This window comes from Psammomys obesus, unplaced genomic scaffold (assembly GCF_907164565.1).
Source record: "Psammomys obesus unplaced genomic scaffold, mPsaObe1.curated_primary_1811, whole genome shotgun sequence".
NCBI classification, from domain to species: domain Eukaryota; kingdom Metazoa; phylum Chordata; class Mammalia; order Rodentia; family Muridae; genus Psammomys; species Psammomys obesus.
This window is the reverse complement of record NW_026585580.1, coordinates 3918838-3938956: the sequence shown is the minus strand read 5'-3', so window position 1 is coordinate 3938956 and position 20119 is coordinate 3918838. Positions and strand designations below refer to the sequence as shown.

At 36.8% G+C, this 20119-nt stretch overlaps 1 protein-coding gene across 3 annotated transcripts in view; it reads left to right on the top strand.

Annotated features, from left to right (window-relative positions):
- Positions 1-20119, top strand: part of Adgrb3 (adhesion G protein-coupled receptor B3) — a 772331-nt gene that overhangs the window by 611330 nt on the left and 140882 nt on the right. For all 3 annotated transcript variants that reach the window (XM_055606172.1, XM_055606179.1, XM_055606163.1), the window contains exons 17-18: positions 16741-16867; positions 18425-18528. In XM_055606172.1, coding sequence (XP_055462147.1) covers positions 16741-16867; positions 18425-18528 — 231 coding nt within the window. The remainder of the gene's footprint in view (positions 1-16740; positions 16868-18424; positions 18529-20119) is intronic.

The following is a 20119-nucleotide window of genomic DNA, read 5'->3' as shown; positions in this document are numbered from 1 at the left end:
TTATTATTATTATTATTATTATTATTATTATTATTATTATTATTATTTGCAATTTATTGACTTAGTATTTTAGTTGTCGCCCCCACCCTTGTCCCCTCACTCTTCTCCTCCCACATTCCTTCCACTGATAGGGGAGGTCCACCTCCCCTTCTATCTGACCCTAGCCTATCAGGTCTCATCAGGACTGTCTGGATTGTCTTCCTCAGTGGCCTGGCAAGGCTACACACCCTCAGGAATCGGTGACCAGCCAGCCAGCCACTGAATTTATTGCAGAGACAGCCCCTGCTCAAATTACTAGGGAACCCATTTGGACACTGAGTCTATGGGCTACATTTGAGCTGGGGTTTTAAGTCCTCTCCATGCATGGTCCTTGATTTGGATCTTTTGGCTTTGTTGGCCTCCTTATGAAGTTTCCATCCTCTCCAGGGTTTTCTGTCTCTCCCTTCTTTCATAAGATTCCCTGCACTCTTCACAAAGTTTGGCTATAAATCTCAGCATCTGTTTCAATACCCTGATCAGGAGAGTCTTTTAGAGGCTGTGGTAGGCTCCTGTCCTGTTTCCTGTCTTCTCCTGTTTCAGATGTCTGTCCCATTTGCCCTTCTGTATGGGGATTGAGCTTCTTCCCTACAGCTGAGAAAAAAATTAGGGAAACAACACCCTTCACAATAGCCACAAATAACATAAAGTACCTTGGTGTGACTCTAACCAAGCGTGTGAAAGACCTGTATGACAAAAACTTCAAGTCTCTGAAGAAAGACATTGAAAAAGATATTAGAAGATTTATAAAGATCTCTCATGCTCATAGATAGGTAGGATTAAGATAGTGAAAAGGGCCACCCTACTAAAAGCAATCTTAAAGAAGCTTTAGTTTTAAGATGCTTAAAATTTCACCAAAGGATTTTTTTCTCCTGACAGTGTTTTTGTTATTGTTTGTAATAAGAAAAAGGTGATTGGTATTTGAGTTTTGGGAAGATTTTAATCCTGAAATAAAAGTGGTTTTCTATACGTAGATACTTTGTTCTTCTTTTCTGAAGCCTCCAAACAACTGTTTGTTTTTAATGACCTTCAAGATCTTCTCCAATAAAGAAAATTAATACCTTTGGGGTTGTAATAAGCATAGTAAAAAATGCCTTGTAGAAATGTAAAAATAGCTTAGTCAAGATCCCCATTGTACATACCCAAGGCTGCACCTGATAACCAGAACTCAGTGACATCACTCAAGATAACCAGACACAGTCCTAGAACACCATGACGCCCACTGGAGAGTATATAAGCAGAGATGTGCTTGGCACATCTGGAGAGATGCCACCTTGATCTGCCCTGCATCTAGAGAGACTCCCCCCCAGATTTTGACCCTCAATTCTGAGATTCAGAGATTTCTGTTAGAGACTGGACTTGACCTTCAGCTAAGATAGGATGCAGAGATGGGCAGCCTTTAGGAGACTGGGTTAGAATCCTAGTTAGGAAATTGTAGTGTGAATATTGTCCGGATGACCCTAAGCATAATAAAATATAACTTCTGTTGTAGTAGCTACATGCATCTTCCGTCTTCCTTGTGACAGGAGTGTTATGCAGTTTGATTCCCAAACAATTAAATTACAAGTATTAGCCAATGTTTCCTCTGTGAGTGATTTTGTCCCAAGTAGAGTTAGCCTTACAAATGAGAATTCATAATTACTTGGTCACTTACAGAATATTCGCCACTTCTGAATTGTGAATGTTGTGGCTGCTGTGTTTGCAAATGCTAAAATTCAAATGAAAATTCTCACTGGATGAAAAGTCTCACTGGATTCTCAACCACAAGAGAACTTCCTTAACAATGGAACAAGAAGGAAGCCACTGAAACTATGGCCTGGGTGATTGCATTTTAATCTCACAGAAGGAACCCCCTTGTTTTCTGAGCTCAAAACACAGAGATCTACTGAGGAGACAAACATGGTTAAGAGCAAGAACACAAAAGGCTTTGACTGCTCATTAAAATGTTAATTATGCCATTGAGGGTTCAGTGCTGTCCTTCAACCAAGAACTTCCACTGCCTGCCTTATTTATTAACTGAAAATCAGCTGGCAAGAATAGACAAGAAAAGGCACATAACAGTATGAGGCAGGGCACACCTATTTATATTGCACCATGTATTTCTTTCAGCTTTTTGAGAAATGGTTTTCTCTACTTCTTGTATTCACCAGAATACTGGCCTACAATTTCTAATTAGATTATAGATTTTGGAGTTTTCAGCAAGGTGTAGCCTGGACTCCACACTGGAGTACAAAATCTGTATATATTTTCCACTCTTTGAAAGCCCAGCTCCTATTTTGCTGATAACACAAAATAACATAAAAACTTTTTTTTTCAAAAACAGAAAGGTGAAAGTCTATATTCTTTAAATTATGAAATTATTTTAGGATACTTAAATTAATGTGCTTAAAGAAAAACCTGCATTTCACTTACCAGTAAGTTCATTAAAGCACTCTTACTCTTTCAAATTTTTCATCAAATTGACAAATCACTTTACATTGAATCTTTAAAAATAGCCACGCTATATAACCCATTTAAAAATATTCCTGCCTCTTCAGTGTTCTTTTCTGCATGCGCTCTCTCTAGTTATGTAACTACACACGGGCTCCCAATGACTGCTTACCACTACCTTGTGGTCAAGTGGCCACTGAGTCAAAAGTTTACAATTTGGAAAACCACTCAGTTGTTAGATAATTAGTAGGAAACATGACCTTAATAGGGGACATGACCTTATCAGCTAAAGCTGTCTGTCTTCGAGTTCTTTTAACATCTGTACATCTATGTACAGTTTTATGTCAACTTGACATAGAAAAGGAGAAGAAAAGGGGAAACCTCAACTGAAAAAATGCCTCCATAAGATCTGCGTTATGAGGCTTTTTCTCTTCTTTTTTTAATTAATGCTTAATGGGGGATGGTCCAGTTTATCGAGGTTCTGTAAGAACCTGGGTTCTATAAGAAAGCAGGCTGCATAAGCTATGAGGAGGAAGTTAGTAAACAGTACTGCTCCATGGCCTCTGCATCAGCTCCTTCCCCCAGGTTCCTGTTTTGCTTGAGTTCCTGTCCTGTGTTCCTCTGAGGACCAACTGTGATGTGGAAGCACAGGCATTTCCTCTACAAATTGCTTTGGTCGTAGTGTTTCATCACAGCAATAATAACCCTAACTAAGACAATATCTTACTATTTTAGCTGGAATAGATAAATTATGAACTCTCAACAAGAGATCTAGCTTCAAGTTTCCCCAAAGCAAAAGTTTATAAAATTCAGAATGTCATGAAACATTATGTATAGGTATTGGTAGTCATACTTCTCAAGTTATTATTTTGAATGCATATCATTTCCAAACTTTGAATGAAAGGTTTCCATTGATAGTCTATTTGTAATGGTAGTGTTTGAGGATAGAAAGATTATATCCTTTGCATTTCACGCCAGGACATGACATAGATTCTTTCCCCCTGGTAGTATATAATTTTTCATCTGATGTTATGCTGACCACCCATGACTTGAAACATCATTTGGCTGTTGGCTGTGCAGTTATAGGATCCCAAACAGATTTGCTAACTCAAAATTTTGCTTTCCTTCTTGGTATATTTATAGTACCTAAAAAAAAAAATCAGAGAAAAATCAATTTTTTTCTGTCTTCTTTTTGTCTTCATAGAGGGCATTAATTGCTTATTTCTTTTACATTTATGTGCTTCAAATCTGGACTCTGATATTACCAGAGAAACTGGTGTTTACTACAGAGGTTCATGTATCTAAGTCTGCCTGTGTAGCCAATGATGACCTTGAACTTTTGAATCTCTTCCTTCTGAGTCCTGGAATCCTGGACATATTCTGCTCTGTCTAGCTGTAAGCAATGCTAGAGCTCAAACCCAGTGCTTCTTGCATGCTGAGCACTTTCCCAACTGAGCGACATCTCAACCCCTACCCCAGAGAAATCTGATAATAATCTTGTTCATGTTACTTGATCCTCAGACACAATGTCCTTGTCAACAGCAGTGTACTGCGATGCCATGATGATACACTGCATTTTTATAGAACTGGAATTGTTTAGTTGTCTTCATTTTGTTTTGTTCTTTTCGGAGGGATGTTTCATTGATTGATTTGGGTTTGTTTGGGGACTTGTTTGTTTGTTTTTGTTTTTTGAAATGGGACCTCACACTGTGGCTGAGGCTGCCTGGAACTCAGTATGTACCCCAGGTGAGCCTCAAACTTACGTTATTCCTCCTTTCTTAGGCTCTCATATGCTTTGATAAAAGGCACGAGCCATCACACCAAGCTCTTTTTCATTATTCTTAATAATACTGATATGTAGAACTATTAACAAAATAATTAGCAAGGATATTATCGTGTTGAGTTTCTTGATCACAAATCCCTCTATGCACAATATGCAAGAGTCCAGTTGGTAACACAGATTACAATTGCAGGTTAGGCAGGGACACATTCTAGGTTGGCAGTACTTTAGTGGCACAGATGAAATTAGAAAACATGTTTCCAATTCCTGTAGTTGTGATTTAAAAAAAATGGATTAAAATAAGCCTTATGCAGAAAAAAAAGACATTTATTGACCTATAGACTCTACAGGTGCTATACCAGAGACAAAAATGAGGAAGTGCTTTTGAAAGCAAACATAATCAAAGCCAAAGCATGATGTCAATTAGAAGGGAAAAGTAAGAATTGTCTCTGGTATTTGCTGAAAATGGTGTTACAACTTTTATTGGGTGATTGAACTTTATCTCTATTACAGAAGAAGTTTAAAAATAATTTGCCTCCTCTCTTGCATAGAATGAGCCTTTTCACTTTGAACACTGCAATGCTGGAGTATGGATTAGTTTCCAAAGAATCAATAGCTGCAAATGAGGGATATTAGCATTCATATAAAATTAATGTGCTAGTTATAGATACGTGATTATAAAGCGCTCGTTTTGGATGGCCTGTTGCTTTCATAGTTAACATTTGACTAGGATGTGTGGCCCCCACTTTTGTTTTATTTCTATATGTTCATGAATAGCAATACCCTGTTCAGCTGTTTCACTCATCCATCTCTGTTCCATCTCCACTAATACCCACATTCCCCAAATGGATATAACAGTGTGATCACAGACACATCTCTCTAATACTTGGAACCCCTACTCAGAGTGCAAAGAATAATGTTGCATTCGTTGACACCGCAGCAAAACAAACATCCAGTGAATATTTCTTTGCGTTTTCTTTGTAGGCAATAATTAGTTGTAATTTTAAAATAAGATTGTCTTAAGATATATTTCTTTAAAATCCCATTTTAAGATCCTATTTCTTAAAAAAAGGAATTCTGATAGCATGACGACATTTCCATAGCCCTCTCAGATCTAGTTGTAAAGATTTTGAGCTCCAATCAAGGACCATGCGTGGAGATAACTTAGAACCCCTGCACAGATGTAGCCTATGACAGCTCAAGCTCCAAGTGAGTATCCTAGTAAGGGGAACAGGGGCTGTCTCTGACATGAACTCAGTGGCTGGCTCTTTGATCACCTCCTCCCTGAGAGGGAAGCAGCCTTACTCAGGCCACAGAGAAGGACAATGCAGCCAGTCCTGATGAGACCTGATAGGCTAGAGTCAGATGGAAGGAAAGGAGGACCTTCCCTATCAATGGACTAGGGGAGGGTCATGGGAGAAGAAGGACAGCAGGTAGGATTGGGAGGGAATAAAGGAGGGGCTACAGCTGGGATACAAAGTAAATAAACTGTAATAAATTCAAAAATAAATACAAAAATAAAAATAAGAGATTGTAAGTGACTCAAGGCTACAGCCTTAATTAGCCCTTCAATTCTTGTCTGAGCAACAAATTGTTTAAAATAAAGTGCCTCTCTTCCAGATTTGGATGAGTACCACAGGCACGTGCACACATAAGCAATGACCACAAGTCACCTGAAATGCTTGTTTAGTGATTCTGTTGAATTTCTTCTTATGAATTCTGAACTCATAAAAGACTGTTAGGTATCATATATACCTTTCGCTGCTTTATTACAATGCTTTAAAAGTGTATTTGGTAGCTAATGTTCAACAGCATATTGAGTTGCCATAGAGTTGATAGGAATTATGGGGACACCACAGTTTTTGTAGTCTCTTTCCATGATATGCAGCACAGATTATTTTAGGAACGATGATGAGCTTACTTATACATCTAGAATTAGATAGTCTGTTTAACCAGGTATTTTTTTTCTAGGCATTTAAAATAACAGATATAATTTAAGGATATCTGTTTGCCTTATCATTATAAATGGGAAAAGATAATCTGTGTAATTTAAGAGCTTAGTTTCTGATGATGTTTCATCTTATATAATCAATGGTAATAAAAATAAATCATAATCTGTGAACCAAACTCTTGTTACATCACTTCAACACACCACAATACTGTTATGTAAAAGAAAATATCTACATAATACAAAATAACTTAATACTTGAGAATAAAAAGAGATCCTACTTAATAATGAAATGCTCATGTCCCTAAACCACATAAAGATGTATAGATTTTGAAAGATGTATTAATACATTCTTTTAAGATACATCTTTTAGCTTTCTTGTGAGAGAACAGTTTGGTTTACGTCAGGAAAGTCCTTAGGAAGGAATCTATTACTCAGATATGAGCCTGATTTTGTCTTATTCCTTTTTCCTTTATGTTTTTTTTTTAATTTCAAAAGTTGATGATAATGATAATGTAGTTATTTGAGGTAAAAAGAAAAGGCCTGAGAAGTAAAAAGTAACAACAACAACAACAAAATACTGTAACTTGGTTCGCAGAGGCAACCAGTATGAATGTCTTTTCAAACTTATTTCTGCTCTTTTTTTTCTACGTGCATTAAAGTTGGGATTGATCCTCTACAAAAAAAAAAAAAAAAAAAACATATGAAGTAAAAGCCATTAGGATCAGGACATGAGTGAGTTGTTACTAAATTAGCGAGACCTTGGATTCACTTTGTTGCTATTTTTCAATGGTCTACTCATACTCAGGACTGGCTTTTTGTCCAGATTATTAAGTAGTGGGGAAAGTAACATATGTTTAAATGTGCTCTATTTTATTTCAATAATTCTGCTTTTTCAGGGCTGTAGATCTCAGCTGTTGCAAATTATGCCAGGCTCAAAATTGGTTACCAGCCCAGATAAACAGCTTTTCTGAGGGAAATAAATCCAAATAGAGTGAATTGTTTTGTGATTTCGAGATTAACTAACACTCAATGTCCAAAGCATTTTAAAACCCTTTGAAAATAAATAAAATAATTTATTGCCTGTTCCTGCCCATACTCAACACTCAAGAACAACTTTGAAAGTCTTTCTTGTTCTAGCTGTGTGTATAAATACAATGTATTTTGTTGTTCATTAGACATTCCACTCAAAATTCAGTTAGCTGAAATATATTAACGTTTTCAATATCATTAAAATTTATACTTCCAAATTATTTTCCTTCTTTTTTTTTTCTCAGTGGTTCAGATTGTGCCTTATAAAAATGAGCGATATGAAAGCTTCAGAAATTTCTGAGACTGAGGGGGTCATAATGCAACTTTGATCTTGGATTTTCTCCTATCTTATTGAAAAAAAAATGTTTTTCTTTCCATTGTAGTTCCAACAGAAGATAAAATTTTCCTGTCTCCTTCATTTTAAACATTATCATCATCATCACGGCTGAATCAAATCGGAAAGTTCTTTCTCATCCTTTCAGCATCCTGTTTTTGTTATTGTTATTCTTTCTTGGCGACTGTTTAGTCTATACCACGAGATGCCAGAATGTTGACACCTATTTCTGATGACTTAAATGAGAATAAGTCTTCCCAAGGCTCAGGTGTCTTTAACACTTGGTTCCCAGTTGGTACCCCGTATGGGGAAGTTATGGGAACCGTAGCCTTGTTGCAGGAAGTGCATCAATGGGACAGGATTCAAGAATTTAAATCCTCATTTTTTTTTCTTCCAGTTCAAACTGTATTTGTGCTCTCAGGTGAGGGTGCGATCACTAAGCTTTCCCCTCCTGCTGCCATGCCTGCCCTTGCTGTCAGGCCTCCTTGTCATGATGGACTCTGATCCCCCTGAAATTCAAGGCCAAATAAACCCTTTCTTCCATGAGTTGTCTTTGGTCATATTTCTTTTATCACAGTGGCAGAAAAGTAAATAAGACATTATCAGAAAGTAAAGGCTTATTTCACAAGAATTTCATTTTGGGTTACCTGACTTGTATGTAGTCTTTTCCTTTTTGTTCCTGAACTCTTTGATATCATACAGGTCTTTTTGTAACTTCCAGCAATTAATTTCTATCTGACCTCTCTACTAAGCATGTTCCCTCAGTGATCTCAGTAGCCTCCTCCAGGCTCACAGTAACCATTCCCAAACTACATCTTTTAAGTCTATAGTTTGACCTTTGATTGATCACTTGTTCATGAAATCCTTCCTATGTATATATACTTTTTCTACAGGATTTTAGTTCTCAACATTCTTTTCCTCTTTTGGAATATTCTTCCTGTGTTTTTAACTGTGGCTGTGCTTGCTCACTGTGTCTACCTCATACTGACAGGAGAGAGGAGGGGGAACTCTTGATGAGTACACAGCCTTGGCCTCAAATTCTGGCACAGCTCTTCATCAGCTGGGTGTCCCTAGGAGAGTCACAATCTCTTGACTCCATTTATTTCTTTTCAAGACAAAACAATAGCCCCAAAGATAGGCAAAACCAGGCCTCATTTATGCATATTAACTAGGTTGAGAGAGTCAAGCAACTTTTAAGACTAGATTCTGTTATCTCTCATGTGTTCATATTCTAGATGGAAGCACGAGCTCCATTTCTCTCAGGGTTTCCTGTAAGGAAAATAGCATTTTTGCTCCTAAGCTTTGAGATGGTGTGGGAAGGCCACTATGCTGTCTGTTTTATTTCAAATTTGTAAACTCAGATGATCCTCTACCTGTGGCCTTGCACTTAACTTGAACTGTAAGCATCTGTAATCACTATGTATCACCCAGTTTAAAATCTATTTATTTATTTATTTTGTTTTTTGAGACAGGGTTTCTCTCGTTAGTCCTGGAACTTACTCTGTAGCCCAAGCTGGCCTCAAATGCAAAGATCTGCCTGTCTCTGCCTCCTGAGTGCTGGGATTAAGGGACTGTGCCACCCTGAGAGACAGGAAGGGAGTGGTTCAGGAGATGAGGGAAGAAGAGAAGGACCTGGGAAGAGTAGAGGAAGGGGAAACTCTGATCAGGATATATTGTATGGGAAGAGTCTATTTTCAATCCAAGGGGAAAAAAAAATTTAAGAATTTTTAAAAATGCTTTTAGGTTTCTGTTAGAGTACCCAATACTGAGTAGATACTCCCTAAATGTTAGCTGTTATTTTCATTAATAAGATTATTATTATTTGCTTATTGCATAATTAATTATGACAGCTAGCATATTTTAACCTTTAATTATTAATAAATCATGGTGAAGCACTTATACATATTTATAACCTATCTTCCTGAGTGCTATGCCCACACTCCTTTCTACTCTCATTATTTTGAATTTAAAACAGTAACAAAAAAAAATATGTTACTGGCAGTAAAACTTGTGCCACCATTTTTGTAAGTTATGTCGCACTATCTCAAAAATGACATATTCTTGGTTTTGATATGTATTTTATGACAAAAAAAGGCAGTGGCACTGCACCTGAAGGAAAATTTATTTTGAGCTCTAAGATGCCAAAAGGCAAAGTAGAATTGTAGCACCCCCAAAATAATTTAGCCCCCTGCCTGTGGAGTAAATATTTTTTTAATGAGTGAATAAATGAATTATATAAGAATGTCCATCCATATAAGATCAGAATCTGTACTGGTATTCACTCAACAAGTATCAATTAAGCAGTCAGCTGTCATGTGCATGTCAATAGCCATTTTAGAATCAGAAAATTTATATTCTAATGAGAAAAGACAAGCAAGACTGTCTTTAAAACAAAAATTTTAGATTATTATGAATTTGGTTCCAGGTGATTAAAATAGAGCAAAGTTAAGGCACACAAAGGTTCTTGGTTTCCTAGTGAATATAAGAGTTACATTTACATTATACTATCATTGATACTGTGTAATATCATTATGTCATAAAATTCTAATGATCATCTCAGGTGTTCCAAAAAACTGATGCCAAGTGAAGAGCTCGATACTGGGTTCAATTTGTAAATAAATGCTGCTGTGTGTGAAGCACAGCGTGACTTGTATCCATACGGAAATCAGATGTGATATTTACAGTGGAAAACACATCTCAGAGTAAGAGCGAAAAGAATCTCAAGAAGACTGAGCACTTGTTCCATTATTATAGAATAAAACTACTTCAACTGTCAGTGGCTTACAACATTTTACCATCATCTTCTGGTTCAAATCTTGGGTTGAGCTCTGCTCATCTTATGTGACTCACAAGACTCCATCTTGCAGGTCGTCATGGGAACACATAATGTGATATAGCTCACATGCCTGCTGGGTTGTGGAAGTCACTCATCCTCAGTGAGGCTAGCCTGAGCCATTTGACATCATGGTATCAGTTCAAGACAATCACAATAGAAACTGTAAGCCCTCCTGAGCCAAGGTCTCCCAAATCATACAATGCTTCCACTACGGCCCCATCAGTGTCACAGATTGTGCCATATTTAAGAGATGAGCGAATAAACTCAACCTCTTGGTGTAAAGGAGTAAACAGATTTTGTACACATTTTTAACCAGCTATGGAGAGAGAGAGAGAGTTACTACCTTACTCTGGCCAGTCGGTGACCACACTCAGAGGGTATGAAATGAAGGCTGAGACTTTCTCTCTGTCAGGGAACAGTGTATCCGTAGCTGAAAAGTACATTCTGAACTGAGGAAACAGGCAGCACAGCATGCCAACATAAGCCAACAAGGGACTCATTGTAGTGGGAAATGACATGCAAAAGTGAATGTTGTAACCTTGCGAGGGCTGCAGACCACTCTAAGAATCTGGTATTTCACTCTGAGCTACAGGGAGGAAATGATGAATAAAAAAAGAGCAACAAAAATTGACAGAATTTTTATTGAGTGACATAATTTGTTCATACTGACACTAAAATCTCTCTGGCTTCTCTGTTTGGGTAGAAATTGAGAGAGGAGGCAAAAAATAGAAACAATAAACCAGGAAGGAGATTGAGTCAAGCAAGAGATGAGGGTAACTTAGATCTTGAGGGCAGAGCCGACATCATTTTCTGGAATAATTTGTTGTCTTAATTAAGCATAAAGCATGTTCTAGGACTGATGTTAGTTATCCCTAACAGGTATTCAGTTTTCTTTTTAAATAATTACATTTATTTATTTTTATGTGTCGTCTCCCTCATCAAGTGTTTGAAATTCATTCGATAAACACATATTGATGTGGATCTCCCTATTGGAATGAGCATGCTGGATCTTTCAGATATAATCATTAAATAATGACCGAAGCCAGAGGTAAATAGATGTCTCTATTAAGAGCCACCGATACTCTGCAGATTGTATTTCTGCTTTGTGCTGAAGGACAGCAAGTGTTTAGAGCTAACACACTCTGCCCATATTGAAAAGCTTCCCTAAAACTACCAAAATTATTACTAACTTGATGCAATGTTTTTCATTAAGTCTACATTAAGTGAAAAGCAGCAAATCAGGAATTCAAAACAAGATAAAATTTTCAAACTCACCAAGAATTCTCATGTGGCGTAGCAGGAGTTAACCTTATGAACAAGGAAAGTGAGATGAATTTATCTCACTAATATGATAATATTGGCTGGAAACACTAAAGATCAGCAAAGCATTGAGAATTCTTCAACTAAGTGTGTATATATATTCTTGTGTTTTTTCGCACATAAGCACAAGCACATGTAAATCAGAGGACAACATACGAAATCAGTTCTTTCCTTCCACCATGTGGGTCTCGTGGATCAAATAAGATCTTCAGGCATAGCAGCAAGCACCTTTGCCAGGTGATATAGACTGTTGGTTCCTAATTTCTAGGTGACTAATTATAAACCTGCTATAGAGGATGAAAGGATCATTGTTAATTCCAAGACTCTTTTCTTTGTGGTTCCCAAGTTTCATGTTACTATTTTCTTCATGTTACATATATATACATATATATATAATGTATGTATCTTACATATATTATGTATATGTAATGAGATGGTTCTGCAGTTAAGAGCACCTGTTGTACTTCCAGAGCACCCCATTTCCTAGAACCTAGGTAGACACCTCCAAACCACTTGAACTCCAGTTCTGGCTCCGGTGAATCCGGTGTTTGGACTCTATAGAAAACGGCACTCATGTGCATGTATTAAAATGCAGACATGCACATACTTAAAAATAATAAAAATAAAAAGTTAAATATATTTAAAAAGTTCCTAGCCTGGTAATAACAGAACAAGCTTTGCTTCTTACTCTGAATTAAAACAAGTATCCTAAGTTTAGTTATGTATAAATAAGTTTCCTTATCCATAAAACTAAGTGTTCAGGACAGACAGTGGTGCTGAATGATCATGCTCAAGGCCATCCAAGTTATGCCAACTTTTAAAGCTGTCTATGAAGTTTTAACGAACAACAGGGGTTGAAAAACCAATGTACTAAATAGTCATTTAGGTCACTTATAGCAAAACTCTGATTGTAGGATTCATCCTGTTTTGACAAAGTATCAATTGCTACAGATAGCAAAGTGTCAGGATTTAAAGGGTCCCAAAATGCAGAAATTGTAATCAAAGTATTTCTGCCCAAAATTAAGGTCAGTTTTCTCATCTGGACTTTCTAAACCTTTATGTTGTTAATTTAAAACAACAACCACTTATATATCATTGTTTGAGTGTAAAAATGCATAAAAAGCAATGCCAGTCACTTAAGTCTTAAAAACGAACTGTTAGAAAGCAAGGTCCTACCATTTTGAGTGAGATACTGAACGCTGTCATCTGCTCAAGACGTTTTTTGCTTCTGTTACGCTGGATGAAGAAGGTATAACTCTTTCCGTGAAAAAAGTGTAATAAGCAACTATATATAAAAAGTTACTGTTTTAATTTTTGATTTTTCAGTAAGCAGGCTCAGTATACTAAGTGTTAATAAACTTCCTCAATTTTAAGTCATTACTTTAAAAACATGCATCTTGAGAGGCATGAAGAAGTATGCCTGATTTGTAGAAAAATAAAGCAGAGTATCTACTTGTATTGAATTTTCATAGTATTAAATCCATTATACCCTAAAACAGATTTGAAATATATCACTACAAATTTTGCTAGTTTTTTTTTACTAAACATACTTTTGTTGGAATCAGCAGACAATTTTCCCTTAAATTTTGTTATCTGAGTAATTTTAAGCAATAACAATATATATATACATGCTATATTTTTACAAAAATTAAAAAGTGTCACCAGTGCTCAGATCCAAAAATTATCCAGGTAGATGCTTAGAAAATTGGATAAAGACCTCAAATAAATATTAAGTTTTAAAGTAAACACAATTTGAGTCCTCATACTTATTTTCTATTCCATTTTTTATGTACTTTTAAATTCTTCGGGCAGGAAGATGTTCTCCTTCTTTTAGCCTAATAATAGGAAGAAAGACATGTGCAGGTGACAGCTGATAGCTAATACTGATGAATGTAGGTGTAGCCAACAAAGGATTCACTGGTTGTGTGGAATTTCTTCAAGAATAGCTATGTTTAAAGACTATTTGGAAAAAAAACAACTGCATAATGTTCAGAAAGACATTGTAAAAAGGCAACGTATAATTTTAGGTAAGATGTGGATGCTCATATCATCATTGCTTCTACTTTCTGAGATCATTAGTCTGTTATTCTTATTATATCTTTCCACTTTCCATTTCGCTGTATCTGATGTTTGCCTGACGAATGACAACCAAAGCTACATAAATAAAAATAAAATCACAGTTACACCTTTCATTGTAGCATGCAAAATTATGACACAGGAATAATAGTGTAACGGCCAGAACAGTAAACATGTTTAAAAAGCCATTCACTGTGCAGCACAGGGCAGCTGTTCTGCTTCACATTAGCCCAACCACTTACCAATTTGCTCTACAGATACCCTTGAAATCAATCAGACATGTGTTCCATGCTTTCTAAGAATGCTGTACAATGAGAATAAGTCTTAGAGAGTTAAAAATACAGGCAACATATACCAGAGGGTGTAGAATTACAGTTAGAAAAATGCTAGTAATTGAAAAACCAAGTAATAAGAGTTTTATTGGGCTGAAGATGTAGTTGGGTATGTTTACACAGCATACACAAAGCCCCGAGTTTAATCCACATCACTACATAAACTGGGCATGGTGGAACATGCCTGTAATCCCAGCACCCCAGTCTAGGTGGGAGACAAAACAAAACAAAACAAAACAAAAGACCTCTTGGTCATAAAGTAGCAAGATGTTTTATAAAATAATATATATTTTACCATCAGAATGACATCACTACTCTATGATTAAACTTTTAATTAATAGTATCCAGATGTAGAACTTGACAGCTCTTCTCTCACCTTTCAGATCAATCATCTCTTCTACTACTTGTTCCAAATTCTTGTGTCTCCTTACCAGATTTAGTATAATGTTTTTTTTTAATAAGAAAGACCACATTAGCCCATATTTACTGTTTCTTACATTACTATGACTAAGACAAAGTCATTATAGGGGTGCTATTTTTGAAAAAGAACAAAGGTGGTATAGTATCAAAAGGATATACATGAAAAATGCACGGAGCATCTCATGTTAGAAGGATCAAGGGGTGAAAGTGAAGAGTTATTAGTGAGAAACCAGAGTTAGTTACTTCTCAATTCTTCCTGGGGCTAGGGAAGTTCAGCCAGGCAATCACTGTGCAGGGTAAAGCAAATTGACCCACTTTTCTAAAGATATCTTGTAAAATTTACATGATCCTCAGAGTCTAGCAACACTGTATTGAATCCAGACTTTTTATCTGAAAGCCACAGTATAATGACGTTAGTATCTTGAGTAATGAACCCTCATTACTTGTATATAAACACATAACTTTCTCTCCATTGAGGACTTATTTACAGTAAAGCTCTTTTCCTTGGTAAGATATTGGATTCATTTATGAGACATAAGTTCATCATTTGGAAGTCATAAGTACCTAGACTCATTATTGAGAGAATAGTTACTGCATTAAAGTAAACCTGTCATCCAGAATAAATAATGTAGTTTTGCATTTTTAAAACATATCAGGTTCTTAAGTATATCTTCTGCCTTTTGAAGTGTCCAAAACTCTGAGATTTTTTTTTTCATTTAAATTGGGCGTAATTTTTAGTTAATGGTTCCCAAATATAGTGTGTTCCTTCTTTGATATTAGCTCATGGATATCAAGAAGGCACTGCTTATAGATAACAAAAAAAAAAAGGGACAGTGTAAACTTTACTCTGTAACTTAAGTTGGAAGTCTGTAAGTGTCACAGAGAAACCCTCAATGATCTGAAATGGACGGTATTCATGTTTAACCCAATGGCCTCAGGCTTTAAGAAATGTAAAAGGCAAAACCAAAAGTACATAAAAACTAACATTAAGCCATGTGTGTGTGTGTTTTTTTTTCTTCAAGTTTCACAGTCATTTTTAACACATATAGTAACTTGGATAGAAATTTTAAATACACTCATACATACAGGTTTTATAGTTGGAGAGTTTCCATGCCTGGGGAGGGGATGTGGCAATTGGTGCATTCTATACAGAGCACGTGTAATGATAATAAAGTTGATTGGTTGAGCCTTGCAGCTCCCCCTTTTCCTCGCTTTCTGTAGAGTAGTTCAGCAGGGGGTGACAGGGTTCTCCCCCATCGCCACCAGCTCTACTAACAAGACGTAGGTTGATACCATTTTTATTGTTCTGCTGGGGTGGGAAAGAAACCATATGCTTTAGCATTTTAAATGGCTACACCAAAAAGAAAATCGAACCAGACCCCCTCCCCCATCCTGCCGGACTTTGGAGTGGGTTTATTCTAAATATTCAGTGGACTTGGGGTTAGCTTAATGTTTCTGCGCCGGGACAAAGAGGGAATAAATATTAAGGGCTTTAGAAGAGCATTGGACTAAGTGAAGTGTGGAGTGGGGAAGCTTACATCTGAAGCCCACCCCTCCCTTGGATACCAGGCAAAGGCAGTGAGAGTCGGAACCAGCTGATGCCTCTTCCCCGTTTCCAGGGTGAAATTTTCAGAGCAGCTAATTCTAAAGGGAAGAAAAAAATCCCTTAGCAGCAGGAGAGAAGATCGTATCACCCAACCCAAGCTATGTAACCTTTTAGGCAAGGCTTTTCAGAGAAACCCGCATTTCAAAAGGCAGCATTCACGGTCCAAACCACGGGCCTGGAATCAGAGCTGGTATGAAAATATGAAAAGCCTCTTTACACTCTGAGTGTTTGAAACGATCCGATCCGATGAGCATAGCAAGTGTCTGCCAACGCTCGGCGGCTGCCGCTGCCGCTGCCGCTGCCACCGCCGCCGTTCCTCGCAGAGGGCTGGACAGAGCTAGTCCTGATTTCAGCACCTCCGGCGCTGGACAGCTCCCTGCACGCCGCACCGCCGCCTGCTCGCTTTTTCCCACTCTCGCTTTGCATTACTGGAGATGCATCTAAATTACGTCCTGTTCAACAACAAGTAGATTTTTTTTTCCAGTACGGGAATTACAGTAGGCGATTCTCTCAATTAAACTGCATTTTCTTCTTTACGGACTTGGCTGTCAGGCGTATTTATCCCGATCTCCCCTCCACCCCCTTTGCAGGAACGAGTCTTTGGGAACGTGGTCCACCCAGGGATGTAAAACTGTGCTTACCGATGCATCCCATACGAAATGCTTATGTGATCGGCTCTCTACCTTCGCCATTTTGGCTCAGCAACCTAGAGAAATAGTAAGTAACAAAGGGAAAACACGGCTTTAATGCAAAGGCAGGGACACTGTGGCCAGGGAACTGCATTTCAAAGGGGGAAATAGAAAAGGGTGCAGGGTGGCAAACCCGGGTTCTCCTCAGCTACAGTAGCTTGGTGAAATGAATTCCAGCTGGTGTGCGATAACTAAATTCTATTCAATTTTATGTCTTATAACTTGGCATTTCTGCAGTGTAGTTTTGAAGATGTACCCTGATATTGCTGCTATTCTGCAAACTTTCAAATAAAAATAATTGCCAACTCAACGTTTATTTTCCAGCTGGAAGGCTCTTCTGGGGAAATCTGTGACAATGCTGTTAGGAGTAGGATGAAGACCCCAGACACTAGTGCTGAACACATTGCATATCTGCATTGGATATTTTCAGTACAGGTTTTCTGAGGGTGTCCTTGGATACATGTGTATTTTTAAATCAAATTAAGTTTTCATGGAGGCATGGTTGTTTGGAACTGTAAAATCATTCCTTAAAAGTATGTAAATTTTTTTAAGAAAAGAAATAGTTTCTGAAAGAGAGAGCTGCACAGAACAGTCCAAAAGAAAAATAATGTTCTCACCAAATGTATTTTGAAAAAAATTTACTGGAAATTGAAATAATTACAAGTAAATATTCTGATAAATGTGACTTTCTGCCTAAATCTGGCCTAAAAAGTATCACTCTTTTTACTTACTTTGATGATACATGTATGTTATAATTTGATACAGATTTTGTGACATACTTAATCTTACAACATATTGCTTCAAACTTGCACTATAAAAATTTATGAAAACCAGCTGATTTCATTAGTTAGGGTCATGCTACTCTCTAAGAAACCATTTGGATCAGTGGATGTTTGTACTATTTATATATGTTTTTAAAGGTGTAAGCTTATCTTTCAAGGTCATGGTTTTAGGGACTGATACTATCACTATGCAAATTATCTCCACACACTTTGTTGATAGAAAAAGATATTTGAAGCTCTTAAGGATAGCATCCTGTTTTCTTCTGTATACCACACAAGTAAAATTTAATGTGAGAATACTTGACTCAGAACAAAGTTGTCAAAAGTCAGAAAGTTTCCATTTTTTCAGTAACTGTGTACCATATTTGGGTAACATAATGACTTATAAATAGGAGCAGCAAGATAAATCTTACCAAGAATCATATGGCAAAATAACTAAACTGTATTTAGTGGAAAAAAAAACAAAACCTTGCTGCTTCAGATGTCACTGTAAAATTTAACCTATGAATGAGGACCAAGCTGTAGCTTGGGGTCTTTTTAGAAAACTTTAAGTAAGTAATGGGTTGTAGTCAAGCATTTTCTACTCCAAAGACTTTATTACTTCACAGTGTGAGAGAAGGGGAGCTTGAATTAGTCATTTTAGTGCTTGAGAATACATGAACTGAGTGTTCTGTGGTTAATTATCTGGTAACTATAACAACTATTTATGCTATTCTTGAGTGATCGCTGAGTTTCTCCAAGTCTAGAATTTATTTTTATTTGCTTAAAATTTCTCTTTCTTCTCCTTTGCCCCTAACTTACAGGTCATGGAATCCTCTGGCACCCCTTCCGTTACCCTAATAGTAGGCAGCGGCCTCTCCTGCCTGGCCTTGATCACTCTCGCCGTTGTCTATGCAGCACTATGGAGGTATGTAATTAAGGGTTGACTTGAAATAGAGCCAAAGCAGTGGATGCAACCAGTAATGGCCACTGTCTTCGTCATGTATGGGGAGCAGCTTTTTATAACAGAATGAGAACTTCTGCGATAGAACTGGGACGCATGAACCGTACTTACCTGGTTTTCTTCCCTCTATCTGCCTGGGGCAGAAATAATAAAACACACACGCACACTTTTCTTCTAGATCATGTGATGACAGATGGAGACAAGTTCTTCACACATAAACACAACTCTTATGCCAAATGTTTCTTCTCTGTGTGAACACTTTCTATCAGTTGCTGTAGAACCTCAGAACTTAATTGGCCCAGACAAAGTCCTCACTTCAGGGATAGGATATCAAGTTCTCAGGTCCAAACATGCTTTCAGTATGTCCTGCACAATGAATAAAGCCTTCTCTGGTGTTAAAAGCGTTAACAAATTTCCAAAGTTCTCTACAAAAGGTCACTTACTTCAGTATTTGCCATGAGTCAGATTTTGATGAGTTTGATAAAAGAACATCATAAAAAAACATGAAAAGGAAATGTTGGAAAAAATTTTTGTTCCCCCCATATTTTAAAATGCTTCCATTTAATAGTCTGTGGAAATTTAATAGTTTTCTAGGTACTTTCTTTGACTTTTCTTAGGATACTAGTAAGAATTGGGCCTTTGAGATTTGGTATGTCTACTTACACATTGACAATGTGTATATGTGTATCCTATGGCCAAATGTTTTAATGTATTTTATAATCATTGTAATTGTTAAGGTGGTCTAAAATGCATTATTATATTAGTATGCAAATAATTTCTTATTGTTTTCTGAATATTTGATATATTTAAAATTGCAAACGTTGATGTGCCTATCTCAAAGGCCTTTATACTTACTTAGGATTTTATGAAGTCAGCAGAAAAATTAAAAATCAATTGCTATTTAATAAGAAATGTATTTATTTAGATTAACATTGACATTTAAATAAAACATTACTGTCCATTATGGCTTTTTCTCTTTTGAAAGAAAGAATGAATTGTGAAAGATATTTAAATTGTCAAAGGTATTAAGATGTTTCATGCTTTGTGAAAAAAGAAAATGTGTGTATATTTTGGCCCAGGTACACAACAGAAGGTCTGCATCTCTGTAGTAATATTGTCCAGCAGGGAAACACTTACAGAGTGGCCACAATGATACAGTGAGAGAGGAAATTTTTAAAAATGCTTGATATAGGCATAACACTGTGGACAACAGAATTGGTATGTTGAAGACTCAGTCAGACTGTTGTTCTATAACAACACACAGAAAAGCTGAAGAATATAGTTTCCCAAATTGCATGAATAAAATATCTTTTTTAATAAAGGAATTGGTTAAGATACTAGATAATCATGATAACATCATAATTCATACACATTGGAGCCTGTAGAAGTAAATTCCATTTTCAGTCATTTCTATTCAGATATCTATTCTGCCTTCTGTTACACCCCTCCTCCCACACTTGCCCTTCTCTCTCTCCCTCCCTCCCTCTCTTCCTCTTTCTCTCTTTTCACACACACACACACACACACACACACACACACACACACACACACACAC